The following is a 26,317-nucleotide window of genomic DNA, read 5'->3' as shown; positions in this document are numbered from 1 at the left end:
TATAGTCTTCCTCAGATGAAGTTTTAGTGATTTGTTGAACAAGGTGTGATATTAGTGGCAGTGGAAAGCTTTTTTTTTTTTTAATTGTGCTGTTGTTTAGGTCATGATGATCTATGTAAGGCTGGAGTGACCCACCTTCCTTGTTCTTCTGTGTAGCTTACACACAATGAGTTGGCAGCTGAAACCTAAGAGGAAAACTGGTGCAGAATATTAGTCAGCTGTGAGTTCATTTTCAATTTGATTTTCTTGATATGTTTTGGTTATTTGTTAGGTTTTTTTTTAAATAATAAATTTCAGGCTCTTTTGGTCTCCTTGCCACAGTCAGCATAAATAAAACAAAACAACAACTTATCAAGGAAATGTGTTTATCCATTAGTGTTTTTGTTTGTCTAAGTATTGTCAGTCCGAAGAAGGACTAGACTGTTGTATGACTGCCAAGAATGATGTTCACAGTGGAGAATAAAGTCTTAAGGAAGAGATTGTAAACATCTAAAAACTTATTTTCCTAGCCACCTACCTGAAATGATCTACAGTTCATGTATGTCTCACTATCTAATGGGAAGCCTATATTGTAGCCCTTGAGAAGGCGATTCACCGCCCCCATGTTAAGAAGGGACCCTCTGTAGGACTTGTTAGTTTTATGTAGTTGGAAATACAAATATATATATAGGGACACTGTCGCACTTTTGGTGATGCATACATAAACAACATCTTGCTGAATAAACGGTGCTTTTATTGTTCACTTCACAAATGCTTTCCATCAGGATGGCTCTAGGCAACCTAACACTGACTAGACACAGTGTTTCTCCGCTGGTGGGCGCCATCTTGCCGGCGGTTCAGCACATGCATAAACTTGGCTTTTATAACTTCTTGCTGGATTCACATTGGCTGTCCTCAGACTTGAAGGAGGTGCTTTATACAGAAGGAACCAGTCAAAGGTGCCAGATCTTCAGGTCTCCCTACCTGTTTGGACGTTTCCTCCTCTGGCTCCTGTTTGTTACCTTACCTTCTCTGCTGACACGCTGCAGACTGTAGCGCCTCTTCTCTGATCCTGCTCCATGGCTATCCAGCTCATCAGGACCTCAGCGCATCACTAGTCTGCAGACCTCTGCTCTCCAGTGTATACCTGACTCATCTCCTCCTTATTCAGGACTCCGCAGACTATTGTGCCTCCTCTCTGATCCTGCTCCCCAGGATCCCAGATAATCCCCACTCTGCAGACTCCTCCTCTTCGTGTACCGCCTGGCCTCCTTGTTTGTACTCCTGGCAGTCAGTCCCTCTCCAACCTGCTGTGCACTCTGTTGGAGCTTAGTCATATGCTCTCTCGTATCTTGGTATCTTGGTTCTCCATCAGGTCTCATCGCCTTCTAGAGAACTGCGACCTGCAGTTAGAGAGCCAAGAAGTCCATATTCTCTTGCGGGGATCACTGCTGAACACCTTTCTTTCTGTTAGACTCCTTGCCTCCCTGGTGGCAGTGCCCACCTGAGCAGACCTCGAGGCTCCGCCTGACTGAATTTGTGACACAGTCCTTCTGTCTAGAGAGTGGCCTCTATCTTGCATTGGTCTCACTAAACAACTTTACAGTCCTACCTTGATTGGCAGGTGACACTCCCGCCTTGCCTTTAAAAATGAGTTCTCTGCAGGTGTTCTGTTTAATCACTGTTCGCTGCAGACACACCCTGTCAGTCTGCTGTTAGTTGTGGAAACAGATACTTTTAAGCCACTTAAAAACATGTACAAATAACTCCCTTTGTCATTATATGTTTTTCTGATTAGCCACAAGAGGAGATGGCACCCTCCCTGATCCCAGTGGAGGTGGAGTTAAATGACGTGATTCATGTACTCAGGCTCCCCCCCCACGCGCTGTGCGATGCCGTGTGATGATTCTTTGTATTATATAGCTGGGGGCGGTGGCACAGTAACACGGTCGCGCCACCCTCACGCACTTGCTACTGTCCTCCCCTCCAGAATAATAAAAGTGGCAAGTAGAGTGTTTAAAATAGCCTTCAATAAATACATTGTCTCCATCCAAAGCATGATATGGGAATAACTGATGTGATTTCTTCAAAATATGATATCAAAGAGGTAAAAAAAACAATAACATACTTGATAATGTGAATAAGTTGAGCCTCATTACGGTGAGTATTATGCTTCTCAAGGGTTAATGAAGGGTCCATTATCATCCTTAACAGTAGGTGTTCAAATGAAAATAAATTAAAAAAACAACATCCTTTTTCCTTACCTATACTTTCACACTTTCACTTCTTTCCTTGTTTTAACCCTACCTCCCCCTGCTTAATTAAATACTGGTTCTGCTATGGTTTGTTATACCTTACTTAAGTGCTAACAGTGTTCAAATCACCTGTTTCAATTGGGGCAGAGTGAAACGTCTCTACTACTGTGATCTCTTACAATTAACATCTTTTTTTTTTTTAAATCCAGTATTTTTATTGAAATTTTTTAAGATATAAACATACTAAACAACAAAAAGAAAAGAAAAACTATCGCATACATATCGGAATTAAATGACGGAATTTACAAGATTACATTAAAGCATAATAATAATAAATGTGCTATATTCATTCAGGATCATACATCGTAAATGCTTATACATAAGTATGTTACACATGCAGGGTTTATTACATGGACTCAGATACTTATTATAAGAACTGCGGTAGCCATACATTTAAGTAGATAGAGCATCTGTACTAGATGACATAGGATAGAATGGAGACTCTAACCATCTGTACCATATATTCTCAAATTCCTTCAGAGCCTGTCTGCTAGTATAAACAAATCTCTCGTGCCTTATGGTGGTATTGACCAGTGCCTTCCAATTTTTAACCGTGGGACTCGTCGGGGCCAACCACAGCCTCGCTATACAGACCTTAGCCAACATCAATAACTGTGAAATGTACATTTTTGTCAGTTTATTAACATATACAATTAACATCTTACTATCATTGATAGTGCTTAAGTTAAGGATACAGAAACACATAAGAAACATTAAGAGCATAGTAGAAAATCATTAGTCTCTAAACTTAAAAAAAAGAAAAATAAATTCTGACCCTGATTCCTTATCTATTAAGGCCCTAGACCATGTGACTCTGGAGTGAAAGAAAAGGAGACATTATTTTATTATCCCAGCATGAGATGTATTGGATCTTCCAGCTCAATACTCTGTCTCTGTCAGGGCTGGATTAAGGGAAGGGAGGCCCCCGGGCTAAGGGTACTGTGAGGACCCCCCCCATGACCCCCCCCCCCCCCCCACACACTCCCTGTAGTGCTTCCGCAGCGCACTGTAATCTCCTTACTGAGGAGATCTTGTGAGAGTGAACTATGACTCAGTCTCATTCTCACGAGATCTCCTCGGTAAGGAAATTACTGCACGCCACGTAAATACTACAATGACAGCAGGCTGCTAACAGCATAACATTTGCTGTTAGCTGCCTGCCATGCTCCTTGAACAGAAGACGCCCCCGACCCAATGAATGCCAGTGGGCCCCCCAGCTGCCCGAGGCCCCTGGGCTGTAGCCCCTTTAGCCCTATTGTTAATCCGGCTCTGGTCTCCGTATGGTCAGTATGGACTGAAGGATATGTAATTATTCCATTTTTATAGATCTTAATTTCATCTTACACCCTTTTCTTTATAATTTTTTTATGATGCCTTTTATTTATTATTGCAATATTACAATAAATTTGAAAAAAAAAAGAAACTCCAAATGAACATAATCATAATTCTATATATACAGTTGTGGTCCACATTATTGGCACCGCTGAATTTTAAGTACATCATGTACAATAGCTCCTGAAAAAGAGGAATGTAGTTAAACCGCTTTGGTTTACAGACACTTGTTCTGGCACAGAACAGCTAAGGATAACAATAACAATTTTAAAAAGTAATAATAGGAAACAGTATAATTGAATAATTGAAAGATTGTCTTGACACAATTATTGCCAATCCTTTGAGCAATTCAAATGAATTTGAAAAAGAAATCTAGATTAAACTCAAGTGTGATAAATTAGATATTAGTCACCTGTAATACATTGTCAGTGCTCATATGACTTGAATTAACCCATGAATAATAGCTTTAATGTTTAAAAGGCCACTTTTCCCTATTACTTTGTCACAATCGATAAGACATAAAAGCTATCAGAGAGCATCAGAAGTGCTGTTATCACCAAACACAAGACCTCTAAAGGGTAAAAGACCATCTCCAAAGACCTTGGCATTCTAGTTTCAACAGTATGCAATGTTATTAAGAAGTTTGCTATTCATGGAACTGTGAAGACCCTCCCTGAACATGGGGGAAAGGGGAAAATCGATGAGAGAAGTCTTCGAAAGTTGGTACGAACTGTGGAAAAAAAACACCACATACAACCTCCAAATAACTGAATGCTGACCTGGAACAATTTGGTATGATGGTTTCAACCTGTACCATATGCCGCACACTAAACCAAGATGGGCCTTATGGGCAAAGGCCAAAGAGGACCCCACTGAAAAAGACATGAAAAGGAACCACTGATCTTTGCCAAAACTACCTAGACAAAATAAGTGACAAAATGCACACACTACCTATGGTTAAACATGGTGGAGGATCCATAATGCTGTGGGGCTGCTTTGCTGCCTCTAGTACTGGAGGAAGGGCCAGATTAAGCCAATGTAGGCCCATGGGCTAAGTGTTCTGTGAGGCCCTCACCCCCCGGCAGCCAACTTGAAAGCTTGGGATTGGATTCTAAGATGGTTGAATGGATAAGATCTTGGTTGCAGGATAGAAAACAAAGCGTTATAGTAAATGGAGAGCATTCACAGGAGAGAAAGGTTACCAGTGGAGTACCCCAAGGATCTGTACTTGGACCAGGGATTTTTAATATCTTTATTGGAGGCATTGCAAATGGCATTCAAGGGAAAGTATGCCTTTATGCAGATGACACAAAGATGTGCAACAGGGTAGACACACCAGGAGGGGGTAAAACAAATAATTGATGATCTAGGTAGACTAGAGGAATGGTCAAGAGAGTGACAATTACAGTTTAATGCCCAAAAAATGCATAGGCTAAATATAGTATTAAGGGCATAATAATGGAAACTACTGAAGAGGAAAGGGATCTAGGAGTCACTATTTCAGGTGACTTAAAGTCAGATAAGCAATGTAATAAAACAATGAGGAAGGCTAATCAAGTCAGATGCTTGTTTGCATAGGGAGAGGAATCAGTAGGAGAAAGAAAGAAGTAATAATGCCACTGTATAGGTCATTGGTACGGCCTCCTCTAGAATACTGTGTTCAATTCTGAAGGCCATATCTCCAGAAGGATATAAATACATTACAGATTGTACAAAGAAGGGCATGGCCTACAGCACAAAACTTACCTGGGAAGATTTAAAGAACTTAAAATGTATAGTTTGGAGCAGAGGAGGGAAAGGGGGATATGATAGAAACTTTCAAATATATCAAGGGTTTGAACAAGGTACAGGAGGGAAACATTCTTCAAAGGAAGAGAAGTACTAGAACACTGGAGGGAAGTAGGTTCAGAGGAAATTTGATGAAAAACTACTTCACAGAAAGAGTAGTGGATAAGTGGAATACCTCCCATCAGAGGTGGTAGAGGCTAATATAGCAGTTTAAACATGCTTGTGATAGACATAAGAATATCCTTATAAAGAATATATGATCATATAGGGTTTACGGTACCATAGGTTAATAAAAAATGGGCAGACTAGATGGGCCAAGTGGTTCTTATCTGCCGTCAAATTCTATGTTTCTGTGTTTCTATAATTCATCCCCCCCCCCAGCCACAATGTATCACCTCCGCTCCTCTTCCTTCCCTTTGATACATAGCAAAAAAATCTCTTGCCTATTGCTGTCTACTGGTTCTTGTCTCTGGTTCTCTTGTCTTCGCTGCAGGCTCCGGGAGGCTCTTCTTTCCTCTTGCCCTGTCAGTGGGGGAGCAGTCTCTGTGCACTGCTTAGTGTGGTCAGGTCACATGAGATCATAGTCCCGCGGGACCTCCTCACTAAACAGCTTCACTGCACACCGCGCCTGCACTAACAGCAGCTGGCAGCTAACAGCACATCAGATTTGCTGTAATAATGAAAGGGCGCAAAGGTTATGGTAACAACCAGACAGACAAAATAAATGTTTATAGCTCTTTAGGAAAAAGTAGGAGAGGAATAAAATCAGAACTCCGTGAGGAAAAGAGATAGAAAGGATCTTACCCTAGAAATCCCTATATCTGGATCTTCAGGATATAACGATATGCAGACCGGGTTTAAAGATGAATCCAGCCTGAATCTGTTAAATGAAATTCTCCATGCTGCCTATTCTTCATATAGCCGCGTGTAGAACGCGGAAATGGTGGTGTCCCACAAATGGTAAATGAGATAAATGCAGATGTAATAGCAGCATAGGAAGATAATCTGTGCTGTCTATTTCTCGTGTAGCCGCGTGTGGAACGCTGAAGTGTTGGTCTGATCCGCAAAGTACGGTGGCTGGTGAGGTGCAAAAATCGATCCAATGCGTTTCATCCACAATTAGGACTTTCTCATCAAATTGCAATGGAAGAGTGGGAGAAACTACCAGCAGGTAGCAATAAGTTTGGAGGCAATCACTGTTGGTGTGCAACCAAATAATACTGTGCAGTTCATATTTTTATATTTTGTCTTTGACATAACTATATGTAATTTGAAAAGGAAAGCTTTTTTGGGTTCATAACTTCATAACTCATCTTATTAAAATATTCTGATGATAGAAAGTTGATAATTCCCATTTAATTCTGAAGATATTGTACAGGTTATACAAAAATTCAAGGGTGTAACACAACAACAAATTAAAAAACCGACTGGTACAATGTATGAACATCAAATATAGATTTGTTTTTCAGCATTTAATAAGGTCTGCACTTGATGCCTTTTATGATATTATATTATGTGCAATTTTTCCCAGCTATTCTTGCCCTCCAGGCTTTATACATTTTTATGTATTAAAGAAAAGTGCATTGTAATTAAATTACATTTGTGAACATCAATTTTCAATAATTCCATACATTCTCAGTGGGATTAAGGTCTGGGGGTAAATGTATTATGGTCTGATTTTTTCAACTCGCCAGAAATCGGTGTCTTTGCAGCTAAAATTTAAAGCGGCAATGGCTTGTAAAGGCAAGTTTGCCTTTACAAGCCATCGCCACTTTAAATTTTAGCTGCAAAGTCGCCGATTTCCGGCGAGTTGAAAAAAATCGGACCATAATACATTTACCCCCAGGTGTTTGACTGGGTCACTACAGGGCAATTATTATTATTATTAGTATTATTATTATTATTATTATTATTATTATTATTTAAGCCACTCTAATGTGACTTTTGCTGTGTTATTTGGGTCATGGTCCTACTAGAACATAAATCTTCCCCCTAGTCCTAGGGTCCCCTGCAAACTGCAGCATTTTTTTCTCACAGATTTATCTGTATCCTTCTGCATCCACCAAACGGTTTGGCGTGCAATTAAATTGCAATTTTAAAAATTGACAGCAAAATAGCCAAAAACCGTTGATTTGACAAAACCGTAATTTAATCCATTTGCTCTTTGATCTCCTCTATGAAATATTTCTCCACTTGGTAGGAGGGTTTCCCACATGCTGTTTGGCACACTCTGTGGGTGAGATTTTATGTGAGTTTTCTTCACAATGTTTTTCTTTTTGTCACACTCCCATAAAGCACAGATTTGTGAAGTGCTCGGGCTATTACTGTACAATGGTCCGTTTCCTACAAATCCACAATGTAAGACTGTAACTCTGTCAGAGTTGTCAAAGGCCTCTCGTGGCTCTATAACAAGTCCCCTTCTTGCACAGGTGCTCCGGTTTAGAGGACGGCCTGTTCTAGTTGTGCTATATTCACACCATTTCTTTATAATGGACTTGACCGTGCTCTTAGGAAATATTAAAAGTATTTGAAATTTTCCCCTGACTGCTGGTATTAAATAACATTTTATCAGATTTGTTTTAAATGTTCTTTGATATTCACAATGAAGAAGATTTTGTTTTAAAATGCAATAAACTGCTGTGGGGCCTTTCGCAGAGTTGTGTATTTATTTGAAAATCAATTGAATCACTTTGATTGTAGTACACTTGTACAAGTAAATATGAGAAAGCTGAAGATTGCTCCATGGTGTTTTGTTTAGGTGTATTTTTAGCAAAGGGGGCAACTTTGTTTCATTGCTTTAGAGTTATAGTTTTCGGTTTTTTTAGTCTACATTATTTTATGTTGATTGAGACCAGAGTCCTTTTTTTAAAAAAAAAAAAATACGTTTTATTAATAACATCTAATCTTGAACAGCATTACAGAATATAAAACTCTTGAAAGGTACATTAGTGAGATGACAAATGCACATATAAACTTAACAAGTTTAACAAATTTAGCAGTGTGTGTAACACACTCACAGTGCTTTTACAAAGCGAATTCAGCTTCATATGAGCATGGTACCATAGAGATGTTATTTTGTTTTAAATTATACAAATAAAAGGAAAAAGGTAAAGAAGGGGGAGTAAGGGGATGGTATAGGGCAAAATGGGGGAAGGGAAAGAGCAGATTGGGAAGGTTAAGGGAGGGGAGAGGGAATTCATGCTTTTAAGTATTTAGCAGAAGGTGATAATTAAATCTGGGATTTCCAGTAACAAACCGAACATGATTAGAATTGAAGTAGGGGTTGATTGCAATATGAAGCCCATGGAGACCAAGTTTTGTTGTAGGACACGGAGGAGCTCCTAAGCACGCTGGTGATATATTCCATCTGATAGGTGTGCCAGACCCGACCACAGACCATTTGGAGCGTTGGAGGAACGGGGTTCCTCCAGTGGGCAGCTATTTGGCCAGAGTCCTTTTTTTAATCAGGTTATGTAACTGTTTGGCCAAATGGATGTAAAAAAAACCAAACAACAAAAAAAACAGTTGAGGCTTTTTATCGCCTTCCATCTGGTATTCTCACCTAGTTGTATCCCACTCCCACTATTTGTAATTATTATTATTATTATTATTATTATTGTTTTATTTAGAAAGGGTCAACATACTATGCAGTACTGTACACTGAAGGGATAATGTTATAAACAAATTCCATGCAGTGACCTGAAACAGGTAAAGATGACCCTGCCCAAATAAACTTACAACATAAGAGGTTTGGGGAACACCTGATTCATAAGGAAGCAGAATAACAGTTGTAGCAGCTAGCCTGGAAAGTGTGTTGTTATTGTAAGGCGGCAGCATTATCAGATGCCAATAGTAGAGCAGCCCTTGGTGGTTGATATATGGGCGCAGCCAGGGGCAGAGCCAGATTTAGACCTCATGGGGCCCTAGGCAAGATACTGGTTTGGGGCCCCCTCCCTGATAAAATCCATAGCATTATAGTTTTTAGCATAACATATACCCCTATTCAGGGGCTGGCTGGCAGACTTTAGCCCAGGGGGGCAAGCACATAGCACTGGCCCATAAGTAGTGGCACATTTTTAAAGGTTGGTCTCACCGCCGGCCCTGGGAGGGCACTCTGGGGACCGCTGGGCCCTAGGCAATTGCCTAGGTTGCCTAGTGGTAAATCCGGCTCTGGCCAGGGGTGTATTAACCAAGGGGACAGTTGCACCCCCATGGTTTCTGTTGGGTAGGCAAAGACTGTGTTTTGCCCCCCCCCCCCATGAACTTCTACATAAAAGCCTTCATGCTACTTTCTGAAGTCATGTGATCTGTTCTTGTGAAACTTTTTTAAAATAACATAATATCTTAGTATAACTTTAATATAGATTGCCTTAGTATAGATTTAATACAGATTGATTGCTTTGTTTATTTTAAAAATTCTAATTTTGTGTTGCATTCATTAACATTTAATAAATAATCTGTATTGATGATGAACAACTATTCACTTTATTTTTACCCTGAAATTCGTGCAGTGCATCCAGTAACAAACATGAGATATAGCAATTAAACTTTATAGCAATTACCATAGCCAGTGAGGCAGTGACTATAGATTTAAAAATGCTCACAATCAACGAAATCTGAATAAAAACTAGGTTAATGAGTATGAAAAATGTACATTTTTAAAATGAACAATTGAATTTATCTATCTTTCTATCAGCTATTGTACTAATTGGTAATTAATATTAATAATATTATGTATTTAATAATGCATAAATACATTTTTGTCCAACCCCTGAAATACTGGCAAAAAATACCATGGATACATGGGATAAACATAGATTAACATAGGATTGGTCTTTTGAAAGTCTTTGTATATCTACAGTCCCTGTTACAACTGTTGTAAAACTAGATACCAAACGCAAGAAAAGGAGCTCCAAGCCCTATGGCCTTGGCCTTTTGTCCCCCTACCCCCCGCCCCCGATTTTTAAACCCTATGCCCCTGGGCCCAGCTACTGTGGTACATCATGGGTGAAACGACACAGCTGAAGGTGGAGACAGAGAACAAGAACCAGTCACTGTAGAAACCTTAACATAGTCAGCTGCTGTCAAACATAACTGGCCTTTACCATTTATAGGGGTCTATGCATCAAGCTAAAATCCACTTAAAAGATGCGAAAACGGCTGTAGTAAATTTGCTATGTATTAACTACCTAACAGAGGAGCTACCTGTCATTTTCAATGGGATTCTGTTGAAGCCTCTCTGGCTTTGCAGAATCTAGTACAGTGGAAGTGCACAGCGCTTCCTCTTGTCCCCAGCAGGAGAGGGCAGGAGAGGGGTCACTTCGTCAGGGCTCCCAGAGTAGCCCCAGTATGGTACATCTTAGCGGTACCTAAATATGCATCACTGCGATGTGCAGCGATGCATATTTAGCTGTACCGCAAGTTATTGATGCATACCCCATAATAACAGAACCTCCATCTAATTCTGATTGTGTCTGATGCTTTTGTGCTGCACGGAGACTATTGTGATTAAGTGGCAAGTTGGAGTAGCTGTGAGTAGCCTGGTGTCTTACTTTAGTATCATGCGCGCTGTTGGAAACAGACCAAACAGACCTTTGCTTGCAAAAACTCTTTAAAAAGTTTGATGGAAAAAAGGAAAAAGAGAATCGGATACCAGTGTAGGGAAAACTCCACCTCATATTTTGTCTTGTTCAGCTGCTTGGGCAGTGTTGAATTTTTCCACTGTTATGCGATCATGGTCTAAACATTCTTGTAAATGTTTCGTTTTTACAAATGGGAAAGTTGCTGCCAATTTCCCGTACAGTATGCACCGCTACAAGAAACTAGCATCAGTTTTCTAGTTAAAGTGCTTTATCCTTTCTTTAGAATTTATTTCACTCTCAGATGCCCTTTCCATTGCGGAACTATTCAGTTAACACAATTGTGGAAAAATAAAACTCTGAAGCAAAAAAAGGGGAAGAAAGTTCACTGAGCACAGTATGTAACAAAGAGGCTCCAGTGTAACTGTCAGTGTCTCACGCAGGAGTGAGGTCCTGTCTACCACAGCCGAGCCATTCAGTGCTGAGCTAAGCCTGGTTTCCATAGAGTGCTCAGGGGCAAGGGCTGGTCACAGTAGTATTGAGGTTATCCAGGCTCATTTCTCAATGAAGAACAAGGAAAGAACATAACTTTCAGCTCGGATTATATATTTTACAAGCTAAATAACTGAGAGTCAGTTAAGGCGATAGACATTTGGAAAGTCATTTTCCAAGCAGAAAATTGTTTCTTATTAAAATGACAGCAATCATATGAAAACTTCAGAACAGTTTGCTTAATCCTGTTTTGTGGATATTTTGTGCTGTTGGGAATCTTGACTTAACCAGGATCTGTCTTTAAATCCACAGATGAAATCATGCAGCAGGAGATCAGGCCACTGCTTGCTGTCGATATTATGGAGCAACTTCACAGGCAGTTTGCTACCTTGCCAGGTAAGCTGTGCTTAATGCAACCAAATCTCTGAACATTGACAGGAGGGGTTGTAGATATAATGCATGGTAGTGGTTTCCTTAGTGTGGTCAAAACATGTGTTGCTTATAAAAGCATTTAATAGCTAAAAATAATGCCTTTTAATACCCAGGGTATAACTACCCAAGGAAGCCGGCAATTATCCTGTCATTATGTGTGCAAATTGCAACAGAGATTCTGTCATGCGGTTGTACGCTAGGAACAGCTCCAACGTGACACCACTGTCCCAGCCAGGTAATTGGTCACAGGAAGTGTGGCTGCCCGTGGCTCCTCAACGTTGGAGGTGTAGTGTAATCTTTAGGGTACTGTGCTGTCTTCCCTTTCTCTGAGTAACAGAACTTTTACATTTGTTGAAGTTATTCAGAAGTAACTCATTTATATGTAACATATTTATGTGAAAATCCACCCACCGTTCAGAGACACTGACTTTGATGACTTAAACTGCTGTGTTTATTTTGATGTTGGCAACAGGACACTTTTTTCCTCCTTGTTAGGAAAGTTGTGGAACTTACTCGTGAACTGATATAGTTAATATAAAATGCTCACTTATAGCTTTCACGTTGAGGAATAAAGGTGTATGCAGTTTGGGTTTTAGTACCACTTTTAAGGCAACAAGCTGTTCCCCATAGCTCTATGAATAAATATATATCTTATAATGTTCATACTGCACAGTGTTCCATTTCTTTTGAAACCATGTAGAAAGACAGCGGGTCTCGCAAGGATGTTGAAACACTATCATTATTGTTTGATTAGAAAAGCGATAAGGCTTTTTCATCTTCATTTAAAAGTTCCACCACATCCAGTAAGCTGTTATGAGTAGAGATGGTCACTGACCCCCGTGTTTTGGATTTGGATTCGGTTTTGGATCTGGATTACCGTTGTGTTTTGGTTTTGGTTTTGGTTTTGGTTTTGCAAAACCGCCATATCGTGTTTTGGTTTTGGTTTTGTTTGGTTTTGTTTTGCTATTTTGTTGGAAAATCAATGTTTTTGGGCCTAAAATAACCCAATTTAGTGCTCCAACTGTTTTAGAGATAAGTAATCTAATTGTAGAGGTAATAAATAATCCAAAAAAACAGTTTAATTCTTCGTTGGTAGGCCTTCACTTATTATAAACACAAAACAGATTGTCTTTCTCTCCATCTATGCATATTGGCAATGCAGACATCGTCTTTGGATGTATATTACACCCTACACTTGTAGTTAAGTATGTAAAGAAATGGAAAAAGCCAGTTTGCTTTCTGTCTCTATAGGACCCCCTCCACTTGTTTAAAAAACCAAAAAATTCAGCCGTTATAGACTGTACAATATTAATTGAAATGGACAAAGCCAGTTTGGTTTCTGGTTCTATAGGCCCCCTATCACTTGTCGAAAATACAAAAAAATTCAGCCGTTATAGACTGTACAATATTAATTGAAATGGACAAAGCCAGTTTGGTTTCTGTCTCTCTAGGCTCCCCTCCACTTGTATAAAATACAAAAAAATTCAGCCAATATAGACTGTACAATATTAATTGACATGGAGAAAGCCAGTTTGGTTTCTGTCTCTCTAGGCTCCCCTCCACTTGTATAAAATACAAAAAAATTCAGCCGTTATAGACTGTACAATATTAATTGACATGGAGAAAGCCAGTTTGGTTTCTGTCTCTCTAGGCTCCCCTCCACTTGTATAAAATACCAAAAAATTCAGCCATTATAGACTGTACAATATTAAGAGAAATGGACAAAGGCAGTTTGGGGTCACTCTGTCTATGACACCCTACCCTTAATGAGAAATTGCCCAAACAGCAGCCTTTCAAGACGGTACGTGATATGGAAATGCCACAAGTCCCTTTCCTATTTGGGGGTAGATTGCACTCTACACTTACATAGAAAGTTTTAAAAAGATGTTATCATCATCATCTTCAGCTTCATCCTCAGCCTCATCAGTGTGTACGTCATCATCACAGACTATCAATTCATCGCCGCTTGAATCCGCCATTAGAGAACAGTCAGTGCTTGGATGTCTTGGATGGTGAAGGCCTTCCTCGTGGAAGATGTAGTTCATTTTTATAAACATCATTTTCTTCACATTTTTGGGAAGTAACCTTCTACGGCGATCACTGACTAAGTTCCCTCCTGTGCTGAACACTCGTTCAGAGTACACACTGGAGGGTGGGCAGCTTAGGTATTGCAAAGCAAGTTTGTACATTGGTTTCCAAATGGCCTGCTTTTCTTCCCAGTAAGCAAAGGGACTTTCTGACTTTTCCATATCTACTACCTCTTGAAAGTAATCCTCCACCATACTTTGCATGTTTATACTCGTATTGGATGGAGTTATGGGCAAAGTAACACATTTTTTTGAAAAATCCTTCAAACCAGCCCAGATGTTAAATTGTTCTGGTCTGCCCCCTGCGTCTTCCCTGCTTCTTTTTGGGAAATTTAATTTTTTACGAGCAGCAGCAGCTTGAAAAAGTGAAGGAGGACACGTTGTCAAGCCGGGGCCCAGTTCAGCGGCCAACTTGCTGAGCAATAGCTCCTTGCAAAAGTTCATATCTCGCTCATTTACAAGTAAAGACTCTATGTAGGTTTTAAAACTTGGATCAAGCACAGTGGCCGAAACGTACTGATCCGAGTTCAAGATCTTAATAACTCGAGGATCAGTGTGAAGCGAATGAAATACTTGATCAACAAGGCCAACATACTTTGCTGAATTGCTTGCTTTCAGCTCCTCCTTCATTTTCTCAAGCTGCTTTTCCAATAGTCTAATTAAAGGAATGACTTGGCTCAAACTAGCAGAGTCTGCACTCACCTCACACGTCACAACTTCAAATGGTTTCAGCACCTTCACAGGACTGAAAGGATTCCCCACTGTGCAAGAGTGAAATACATCCCCCCTCCTTTCCCAATGTCATGGCTTGTGCAATATGCTTGGATGGCTTTGCGCTGTTCCTCCATCCTCTGAACCATGTACAGGGTGGAATTCCACCTAGTTACCACCTCTTGCTTAAGTTGGTGACAGGGCAAGTTAAACTGCTCTTGGAGCTGCTGTAATCTCCTACATGCTGTGGCTGAATGCCTGAAATGGCCTGACATTTTACGGGCCACCGAAAGCATCTCCTGCACCTCACGGTTATTTCGTAGGAAGCTCTGCACCACCAAGTTGATGGTGTGAGCAAAATAGGGAATATGTTGGAAATCACCCAGCTGTAATGCTCGCACTATATTGTTGGCGTTATCAGAAATGACATACCCTGGGGAGAGTCCGAGTGGTATAAGCCATGCATCACATCTCTCAGCTTGCGTAACAAATTGTCAGCCGTATGCCTGTTAGTGAAGCCGGTAATACAAAGAGTGGCCTGCCTGTGACAAATGTTACGTAGTGGTGTACATGCTGCGGCTGTTCCTGCTGGTGAAGGTGAAGGACCAACCCAGTGGGCTGTCACAGTCATATAGTCTTTGGTTTGGCCACTTCCACTTAACCACATATCTGTGGTTAAGTGGACAGTGGGCAGAATGGCATTTTTCAGCGCAATCTCTACATTTTTAAACACTTTTTGGTATAGTTGTGGAATTGCTTTACCGGAGAAATGGTGTCGCGATGGAATTCTGTAACGCGGACACAAAACCTCAATTAACTGGGAAAAACCAGCTGCGTTTATTGTGGAGATTGGACGCAGATCTAACACTAACATTGCAGCCATGGCGTCTGTGATTCGCTTGGCGACTGGATGACTGCTGTCATATTTGCTTCCCCTCGCAAATGATTGTTTCACAGTTAATTGCTGAAATGTTGGACTGCTCATTTTCTTGATCTGTCTCTGGGATGACGATTCACCCCCAGCAGCAGCAACAGCAGCAGCAGTGGGACTAACGCTTTCTTCAGAGGAATCAATAATAGTGCAGGAGTCATCCAGCCTTAAGCGCTACTGAGGATATTGATGAGGATGGTGTGGTGGGTGTATTATGTAGCCGTCGGGATGTCGGTGAGCGGAGAGTCTTAGCTGATGATGGAGTGCTTGTATTTTTTTGGGAAGAACGTTCAGCTTTTCCCAACACTTTCCCATGAACTCTCGTTAAATGGCGTAACCTAGACGAGGTTCCAAGATGGTTAAGGTCCCTCCCTCGACTGACTGTGGCTTGACATTGTTACGAGCCGCGGCGGTGCCCAGCCACCGCGACTCTCCTACCTGCGTCCCGGCCGTCGCTATGGCGACTGGGACATCACTTCCGCCTATGACCCGGCCGTTGCCGGGGCAACGGAGGGACGCTTCAGCGCTGCGTCCCGGCAATGAGAAGCCGGGCGCATGTGCCCATCTATATTACAAGCCTGCGGGCTAATGAATTTAGGTGCAGGGGGCTGGGTATTATCAGAGCCAGGCTCTGCTGGTCTGCTACCTCATTGCCGGTTATAGCTTTTGTGCTTCAGTCTGCTGACCTGCTAGTTCCTGTTCCTGTATTCTGATACCACTACTGACTCCCCGTGTATGACCCTTGGCTTTGAATTGGACTTCGCTCGTGTTTCCTGTGACCCTGATCTCTGGCCTGTTTACCGGTTCTGCTATTCGCCTGTGACCCCTGACCTCAGCTTGTTTACCGATACTGTTGTCTGCTGCCGGCCCTTGACCTCTGCGTGGACCTGACTCTTCTTGCCTGGGTTCTCCCCAGCCGGTACACACTTCACAACCCTCTGTCAGTCTGCGGCCCAGTCTGTCCCCACCATCAGGGGCTCCAGTGAACACCTGATTGGCAGAGTAGATTCCGAGTTGTGTTGTGCCGCTGGAGGGGTTCCTAACAGACATACACTACAAATGGCTATACAATTGTTTTCTGGATTTGGGTAGAAATAATTCCACACATAAGAAGTGGATTTTTTTGTTTTATGCCCAGGCATGACAATGGCCTTTTTCTTGTCACGTGCCAGAACTGCTGCCAAATGGTGCAGGACTTACACAAACAACCTCATCCTCATCAACATCCTCATTAGCGCCCTCGTCGCCTACATAAATCTCCCCCTCATCCTCTTCTAATTCCAAAGTGGCATCCTCAATTTGTGTATCACCGGCTACACTCGGGCTATTAAGGCACACATCAGCAGAATGCTCACGATTAGACATCCCACTGTTGGATGGACTCTCCACAGGGATTGTTGTCATTTGTAAATCAGAGCAAACATTCTCCTGTAATGCCTTTCTGTTATCTTGCAGCTCGGCTTTAATGCGTAACAGTAGTTGTGCACCAATTGTAGGCTGGGTAACTTTTTGGGATCTGCCACTAATAGCCAAAGGTGAAGGCCTCATTCTCTCTTTGCCACTGCGTGTGTAGAATGGCATGTTTGCAAAAAAAAATTTATCGGCACTTAACTTTTGCTCAGTAACACTTCTTTTTCGCTTCAACACAGTAAATTTTTTTTGGGTTTTTGTTTTTTGCACTGATTTAGAAACACTCTGCTGACAGATATGACTTTTGACAGCCAGAAATATTTATGCACAATTAGGGAGGACACCCCAAAAGCACTGGGGAGTGCTAACAATTAGTTGGTAGATACTGCTGACAGATATGACTTTTGACAGCCAGAAATATTTATGCACAATTAGGGAGGACACCCCAAAAGCACTGAGGAGTGCTAAAAATTATTTGGTAGATACTGCTGACAGATATGACTTTTGAAAGCCAGAAATATTTATGCACAATTATGGGGGACACCCCAAAAGCACTGAGGAGTGCTAAAAATTATTTGGTAGATACTGCTGACAGATATGACTTTTGAAAGCCAGAAATATTTATGCACAATTATGGGGGACACCCCAAAAGCACTGAGGAGTGCTAAAAATTATTTGGTAGATACTGCTGACAGATATGACTTTTGAAAGCCAGAAATATTTATGCACAATTATGGGGGACACCCCAAAAGCACTGAGGAGTGCTAAAAATTATTTGGTAGATACTGCTGACAGATATGACTTTTGAAAGCCAGAAATATTTATGCACAATTATGGGGGACACCCCAAAAGCACTGAGGAGTGCCAAATATTAAAAAATAATATTGAACCTCTATCCTCCTCTCTTCTCTAGCGATTTTTGTTAGAGCAATTGCAAGAAGAATATTGGATTCTCTGTCCCTGCTCTAATCAGCCTGTGACTACACCCTGCTCTCTCCCTCTGTCAAATGGCGATGGATTGCTGTGGAGGTGTGAATTTATAATCTTGAAGTATCGCGAGAACCGAGCCCCGAGATCTGACGACGTCACAATGACGTTCGGCCTCGATTTGGATTTGGAGCGGGCGGGAGAGTACCGGGCTACTCAGCTCGGTACTCGGATAGGCAAAGTTCGGGTTGGTTCGGTTCTAGGGGAACCAGACCCGGCCCATCTCTAGTTATGAGTGGGACGGAACACAGGAGAGGAGGCAAGTCAGGAGACAAAGGAAAATAAAAATGGTTAACAGCATAGTGTGTAGTTAAAGGGATGGATTGTACACATGTTTGACTTTACATGCATTTATGAAACTCATTGACATACATTTGTTTGCTGATTGTAAAGACGTGTTTGTAGCACCATTAATGGATGCAATTACAATGCAATAAACCCATGAGAACACTGCAGAATGTACTATAAATTACGTAACTTCACGCAGTGCATAAAACCACATTTAGATTATTCAATGTGTACATACGTATTATTATTGGTACTATTTTCCTGGTATTTTATGTGTTTATAGTCTGCTAGAAGGTAAAATGGAAACCGCACATATGACTACTATGTATTCCTTATATGTGATTAATGAAGGCCTTTACACATGTATACAAAGCAATTAAATTGGTTATAGAGTACTTCATCTTGAGTCTGTTTATCCACCACAAATATATAAAAGATCACGTTCATTACTGGAAATGCGCATGGTGAAAAAAGGTGAAACATCACTTTCAGCCTACTAACACTTTATGACCAATCCAAAATAGCGCTTTTGTAAATGACTCTTATTGACTTGTGTAAATTACTACTTACGGGGAAGAAATAACATTAGAGTGCATTCAAACAGGTAGAGATGAACAAACTGCAATGCAAAACGTGTTTCACGGTGGAACAGGATGTTTGACAGAGATGTGAAGTTTCAGTATTACAATCTTCAAGTTCCAATGTCCTCTGCCCATTATACCAAAATAGTAAAAAAACAAAAATAAACACGCAAGCACAATTTTCAAATAACCTTTTATTGATCCATCATAGCAATCCAAATGGGGATAGCAGGGGGTTGTGGGGGTCTGCAAATACGAGGAGATCATACAAACGCCATAGCAATGCTGACCACTGTGCAGTTATGACATTAAAAAAATATAGATGTATTGTCAGGCTTGGATTTACAAAAAGACCATCATATAAGCCCAGGCCTAAGGATGCAAGGAGCAGGGGCTCACTTTGCATGTCATTTTCATGTATTTATATTTAACCATTTGCTGAGTAAAGGATTAACCTGTAAAGGATCTCTGTATATTCCTCTTTTTACAAAAGGGATGCCGTGGTGGTTGGAGCAATGTTTTGTAATGCCAGCTAGGAGGTGTATGGGGCAGGTCTGACAAAGTAGCCTAGGCGGGCACCACATGTCAGTCTTGGCTTGTTGTTTAGTACCTTCATGTAGTCTTACAGTGTCACTGTATTGCTGACCATAATGAGGCTCCGTTATCATTGAAAAGATGTTCAGAAGTATGACATACCTATGCCATACGTGTTCCCTTTCTGGCATCCTAACTGCACAAGACCAGAAACAAAGTTTCAGTACTGATCAGTGAACCAATATACAGTATATGGACAAAAGTATTTGGCCACACCTGTGAATTATTGAATTGAGGTGCTTCAATCAGACCCGCTGCCAGTGGTGTATAAAATCAATCACCTAGCCATGCAGTCTCCATTTGCAAACATTTGTGATACAGAATAGGTCGTTCTGAAGAGCTCAGTGACTTCAATCATGGTACTGTGATAGGATGTCACCTCTGCAATAAGACGGTAGTCTGTATGTCATGTCACATGCTTAAATGTATTGTCCCCTTCATCACCTTTTATCTCGCTCATCACTTTTTAGTCAAATTGTATCTCCTTTCATCCATCTTTAATTTCACTCTTCATGTTTGCTTCTGGTTCCCACCCACAATCATTTACACACTCTCAAACTGTCATGTTGTCATGCGTAATACTTTATAACTATATATGCAGTGGTCGAAGTGGAAAGTTAGAAGTGGTGGTATGGAAAACATAATGGGAATGTAAGTGAATGGAATTTGATAATTTTACAATTAAAGCAGTAGGAGAAGTGGAGGTATAGCATATCACCGTATACACCCTATGAAGGTGTGATCACTCCTGACCAGGCCCACTGCCCCCCCATGTGATGATGTCATCGTGGGGGGGGGGCATGAATGGCCATGGAAATCCCTGAATGACTGGTGCGTCTTTTGCGCAATAGCACATTTAATATTTCCATGGGCAGTAATGGCCGTTGCACCCTCAGATGTGACTGCGCATGTGCCAATTGATGCATGCACAATATTAAAGACACGCGTCTGGGGAAAGGATATGAACCAGCTTCCTGTCGGCTCATGTCTAAGCTGCGCAATGCAGGTTTACAGGGGGCCAGAAAAGCATGGGCTTCCAAGCCCGTGCAATACAAACACCTCTCCGAAACCCTTACACTGCACTACAGAAAATGTCCTTCGCTCCTGGTCACGCTTCCCTGTGCACTCTGCATCTTCTATCTATAAACTGTAATCCTGCAAATAAATAATATACCATATCTTACTCCTATCTGTACTATACTGCAATATACTATCTATACAACACCATACTATAATATGTTGTGGATGAGTTGTTGATAAGACTGTTGTTGGAATATGCATTGTCACACATGAAAGTGGGTTACCTTGGCGGAATTGTCAAGCATGTGAGATACTTAGGTGAGAGCCCGGTCAAATAGGGAAGTCGCATGAATAGATCTCATGGATTTCTGGTTGTAACACATTTGTGTCATAGCTGGGATCCCTCTGTTTATGTTTTAGATGCTATTTAAGAACACCTGAAGCATCATGGGTAATGATTTGTTCGATTAAAATATTGTTAATAGGATAATCCATAATTAAGGAGATTGGTTGTGAAATGATCATTAGCGTATTGGGCCCTAGGATCTATCAGGGAACAATAGCAGACTTTTGGGGAAATAGCACAGGTAGCACATACTCTTTTACACCCCCCCCCCACTTCAACCACTTTATATATGTTCATAAATGTTAATTAATGTATATTTTCATATAATATCTGTATAAACAGTGAAGTCTGATGTCGTCATTGCTTATAATCTGTGAATTCTTCATTACCTTTGCAGTCTGGCTGGGCCAAGATGCAAAATGTAGACTTAACCTCATGTGTCAATCTCCCATTGTCCCATAGATTGTAAGCTTGCGAGCAGCCTTCTCACCTCTTTGTCTGTTTTACCCAGTTTGTTTATTAGTTTATTATGTTTCTCCCCAATTGTAAAGCTCTACGGAATATGTTGGCGATATATAAATAAATGATGATGATGATGATGATATAATGTTTACTAGGACAATATTTGTATTATAAGGAATAAAGCACCCCTTTCTTAAAATTATGATGGAAACTAAAAGTCAGCTTGGAGCCTGCGACCTGTATAAAGCACTTTTGCATTCATATGACCACAGAACCGTTTGTTGATTTTGTAATCACTATATATTATACAAGGGAGTGTAATATCCCATATATACACCAAAAAATGCTTTATAAATAAATATATATATATAAACACCTGAAAATAATAACATTATAAACAATGGGCTCTGATGTAATAAATATTTATTAGGAAAACTTGTATATGAAGCACCTCCTAAAGTAAATGATGATCGATATTAGAAATCACTGTGGCGTTCTGTGACCTGTATGGAAGCACTTGTGCCTTTTATATAGTCACAGAACTCCTCGATGACTCCTTCTAATTTACAGCAGGGGAGTAGTACATTATGCCATATATGATATCTAAGAGGTGACATAATTATTTGTGATTTGAAATAAGAGATGGTTTAATGACTGATGTATTTTGTTTTCAGGAGGAAGAGGGAAAGACGGAGCACCTATAATAACCTTTCCCGAATATCCCAACTTTACTGAGATTCCAGATGATGATTTTCTGAATGTTGTTACCTATTTAACAAGCATTCCCAGGTGAGTGACTGCTGCATAAGTCACTGACTTGACTGATTTTCTGCAATAAACAGGTTAAGTCACAGTCAATCAGATTTTGGCAACCCATGGCTTAAACGTTCGCTCACAGGGCCTGTTATGATTTTATAGTTTTACGACCACTCAAAAACCGAGTTTTCCTAAGCTCTAAGCCAGTGTTTCTCAACTCCAGTCCTCAGGACCCCCTAGCAGTACATGTTTTCCATGTCTCCTTGCTGGAGCACAGGTGTATTCATTACTGACTGACAGTGTAGCAGGTGGTATAATTATTATACTGGTCACCTGGCAATCCTGCACTGTTAGTGGGTCCTGAGGACTGGAGTTGAGAAACACTGCACTAGGCGCAATCCAAGTGATGCAATAAAAACTTCACACACCCAAAAGAGCCACATGTAATAGACAGTCTTGATGTCCCCTCGTGATTCATTTAATGTATTTGCTGCTGATCCTCTCCAATGTGTCACACATGCTGCCTAATGGTTACTTACTTGGTGTATCTTCTATAAACAAAGGAAAATGTAATTGATATAGACATCTTCAGTGAGGATGATGATGAGGGTGATAATTGATTACTATTGAGGAAGATGAGCACTGCCTTTGATTCATTTTGTAACCTCTCTATCTAATCTTCAGTTGAACAACCAACAACCAAAATGTTGGCTTTTGTGGAAGCCCAAACAAATTAACCACTTAAGCCACAAAAAGGGCATTGCCTGTCGCTAGAGTGCTTGGTTTGTTAACCTATGTGCATGTTCTTTTCAACATACTTGGCCCCAGGTACGATGCCTTCTTGCACGATTTTGACTCCTCCACTTTTCCCCAAGAATCTTCTGAAGCCTTCGTTGTAGTACATTCTTGCACCAAAATTGCCTTTTTTTGTGGGGAGTTTTTGTAACTCATTGCAATGCCTAACTGTTTTCAGCATGTTACTAGTGTTGTCACCTGGCTGGTTGGGTGACCAATATGCCAAATTCTGTCTCTGAATTTCTCAGAATGTGGACTTTCAAATTTAATTGCATTGCCTTGTCAAGAGAGATATTTGGCAACCAAATCTGCATCTATGTGAGTTATACATACTTGTGTGGGAAGGCCAACTATTGCCCAATCTGAACTGTCTGGTTTACATATTGTTTAAACTTCACTAATATAACATATATGTATTACTTATACATTCCATATTGATATACATTCCATATTGATATACATTCCATATTTATATACATGACATATTTTATACATGACATATATACTTGCAAATATATATATTGTTTGATTCACAAAGGCAGCATTACAGCACATTCTAACTTCTTTTCAGACAGATCTACCTTACTCATACCATAACAAGCACGTATAGTAAAACAAGGTGTTTGAAAGCTCTGCACTTGGCTCCCGGTGAATACTCTACCCAAAGATAACTGCATATAAAAGTCTGAAGAGGATATTAATTTTGCCAGCATTGATATGGCCTATTCAGGAGATATAGTGATGTGACCACATAGTAAGGTTCAATTTCTATTATGAGAGCAAATATGAGTGGTGAGAGGGGACTGTTAGAAATCTAGAAGGGTGCAGAAGTCAGACCATTTCCGAAATTGTGGCAGTTGGGGAGCTGTACAGAGCCAAAATACCTCTCAAAGCTTTATCAGAGAATCTCAATGATCCAAGCACCCCATCCACAAATGACAAATACATATCATATTTTATTCATTACATATTTATATACTTGCAAAGATATATGAGTGACGAGCCCCCTTGTTTGATTCACAATGGCAGCATTACGGCACATACTAATTTCTATTCAGCCTACCTTACTCGTAGCATGAAGAACACTTACACTAAACAAGGTGTTTGAACCTCTACTCTTGGCTCTCTGTGAATAATTTATCCAAAGATAAGTGCATAGTAAATAAGTAGATGAAGGTGCACACCACCTTGATCTATTTAGTTTTACCAATGTCTAGCAGCATTAATTCTACTGCTGTCCATTCAGTGAACTCTGCCTGTTTCTGTGCCATACGTGTATATGATGAATGCTCTGTTACATTCCAAATGTATTGTATACCTACCCTTTGAAGTTTTTAATTATGGGTGCACTGCACCTTCATCATCATCATCCAGATTTATTTATATAGCGCCATCAAATTACTTAACACTTAGCAATTTTTTGTAAGGCTGCCAGATCATCTCTTGTGTCCCCTAGTCTAGGGATTGTATATTTAATTAACCTGCCATGTCTTTGTGCCATATATTTGTGCCACTGCTCTGTCACTAATTTTAGCCAGTCAGATCGCTGCAGACTGTGGTCAAAATTGGGACAATTGTGAATGGATCATTGGAAAATAGACTGGAAATAACTAGAAATAAATGTTAATGCTATAGCTAGAACTATAGGAGCAAAAACAGCTCAAAACAACATTATTTTTACCTATTTTTCACAATTTTTAATTAAATTCAGATCCAAAACCAAAACCTTTTGCAAATTTATTTTTTTTGGGCAAAACCGGTAACAAAGCCGAAACACGAACCCAGTTTAGAACAGACACCGGTTATGAAACACAAGTGTCAACGCGCATCTCTAATACACAGGGTCGGATTGGCCCACCGGGGGACCGGCTATCTCTCGGTAGGCCCCGACCATTCTCGCTCCCCTCTTTGTTGGTGGGGAGAGTGGAAAACATAAAAAAAAAAATACTCACGTTACCGTGGCGTCATCACACCCGACGTTCAGTGAGGAGCGGCGCAGAGAGGAGTCAGCAAGAAGACAGAAGAGAGAAGAGAAGAAAGAAGCCGATAGAAAAGCTAAGTGAAGGAACGGAAGCAAGGAGCATGGCAGAGTGAAGGGGGAGTAAAGGCAGTATGGCAGAGAGTGAAGGGGGAGCACAGACAGCATGGCAGAGAGTGAAAGGGGTGCACAGACAGCATAGCAGAGAGTGAAAAGGGGCAAAGACAGCATGGCAGAGTGTGATGAAGGTGGTCTATAGCTGCATGGCAGAGTGTGATGAAGGGGGGCCAAAGCAGCATGGCACAGGGTGATGAAGGGGGGCCAGGAGAAGGGGGGCCAAAGCAGCATTGCACAGGGTGATGAAGGGGGGCCAGGAGAAGGGGGGGGGGGACAAAAGCAGTATGGCGCAGGGTGATGAAGGGGGGCATGGAGGGGAGGGGCAAAAGCAGCATGGAGGGCGCAGTGTGATCATAAGGAGGCACAGCATGGTGATTAAGGGGCACAGTAATGTGTGTGTGATTGCAAAGCGGGCTTGTGGCAATGTAATGTGTGTGTGGTAGGTTGTGGCTAACTAATGGGTGCTATTTTGTTTGTAGGGTGAAGGTGAGGCAATTTAATTTTATAGTGGGGACTATTAATTTAAGATGGAGTGATTTGGGGGCTATTAATTGAATGTGGGGCTGAGTTTGAGGAGCATGAGGTCTATTTATTAAATGCGAATATGAATTATTTAATGGCAGTGATGGTTGCGGGAAATAGGTACATTCTGGAGGGAGGGAAATAGGTTTATTTATGAAATGGGAATACTATTACTTTAATGTTGGGGCTGGAGGAAGGCCTAAGTATTAATTGTGGGTCCTATTTATTTAATGCCGAGGCTGGTTGGAATTTTCTAAATGTACCCATTATTTTTTCCAAATAGGGCCCTGAACATTCCAGGATCCAGACAAGACACAACTAAAGAAACCAGCAGCCACACGTGGTAAAAGTGACAAGAACAGGTAGGACAGTCTGTCAAATGTTCTGAGTCTAGTGCAGGCTTGGCTAACCTGTGACACTCCAGGTGTTGTGAAACTACAAGTCCCAGCATACCATTCCATCAATAAGCTGCTATATATTGGCAAAGCATGCTTGGGCTTGTAGTTTCACAACACCTTGAATGCCACAGGTTAGCCAAGCCTGGTTTAGTGGAACAATCCTGATTTTTGGTGACTGTTCTGCCTAATCTAAGGGGCAGGTGAAGACTGTGTACTCTTTATATACACACTGCATTCTTTATATACTACACTATGGTGCAAGCTGTCCTTTGTGGGCTGACCACTCCCCCTCTAGTGCCTGGTCTCGCCTCTATGATGGCTGGCCACACCCCCTCTGGTGGGCCCCTAGCGTTGCAATCCCCCGGTGGACCCTTCATGCCCCAGTCCGACACTGCTAATACATACTATCGTAGAGTA

At 41.0% G+C, this 26,317-nt stretch overlaps 1 protein-coding gene across 2 annotated transcripts in view; it reads left to right on the top strand.

Moving 5' to 3' along the window:
- Positions 1–26,317, top strand: part of MCF2L2 (MCF.2 cell line derived transforming sequence-like 2) — a 287,120-nt gene that overhangs the window by 31,589 nt on the left and 229,214 nt on the right. For both annotated transcript variants that reach the window (XM_075202198.1, XM_075202199.1), the window contains exons 2-3: positions 11,798–11,881; positions 22,009–22,123. In XM_075202198.1, the coding sequence (XP_075058299.1) occupies positions 11,798–11,881; positions 22,009–22,123 (199 nt within the window). The remainder of the gene's footprint in view (positions 1–11,797; positions 11,882–22,008; positions 22,124–26,317) is intronic.

Source organism: Mixophyes fleayi, chromosome 3 (assembly GCF_038048845.1).
Source record: "Mixophyes fleayi isolate aMixFle1 chromosome 3, aMixFle1.hap1, whole genome shotgun sequence".
NCBI classification, from domain to species: Eukaryota; Metazoa; Chordata; class Amphibia; order Anura; family Limnodynastidae; genus Mixophyes; species Mixophyes fleayi.
Note: the sequence above shows the minus strand (reverse complement) of the source record. Positions and strands in the feature narration are given on the sequence as shown.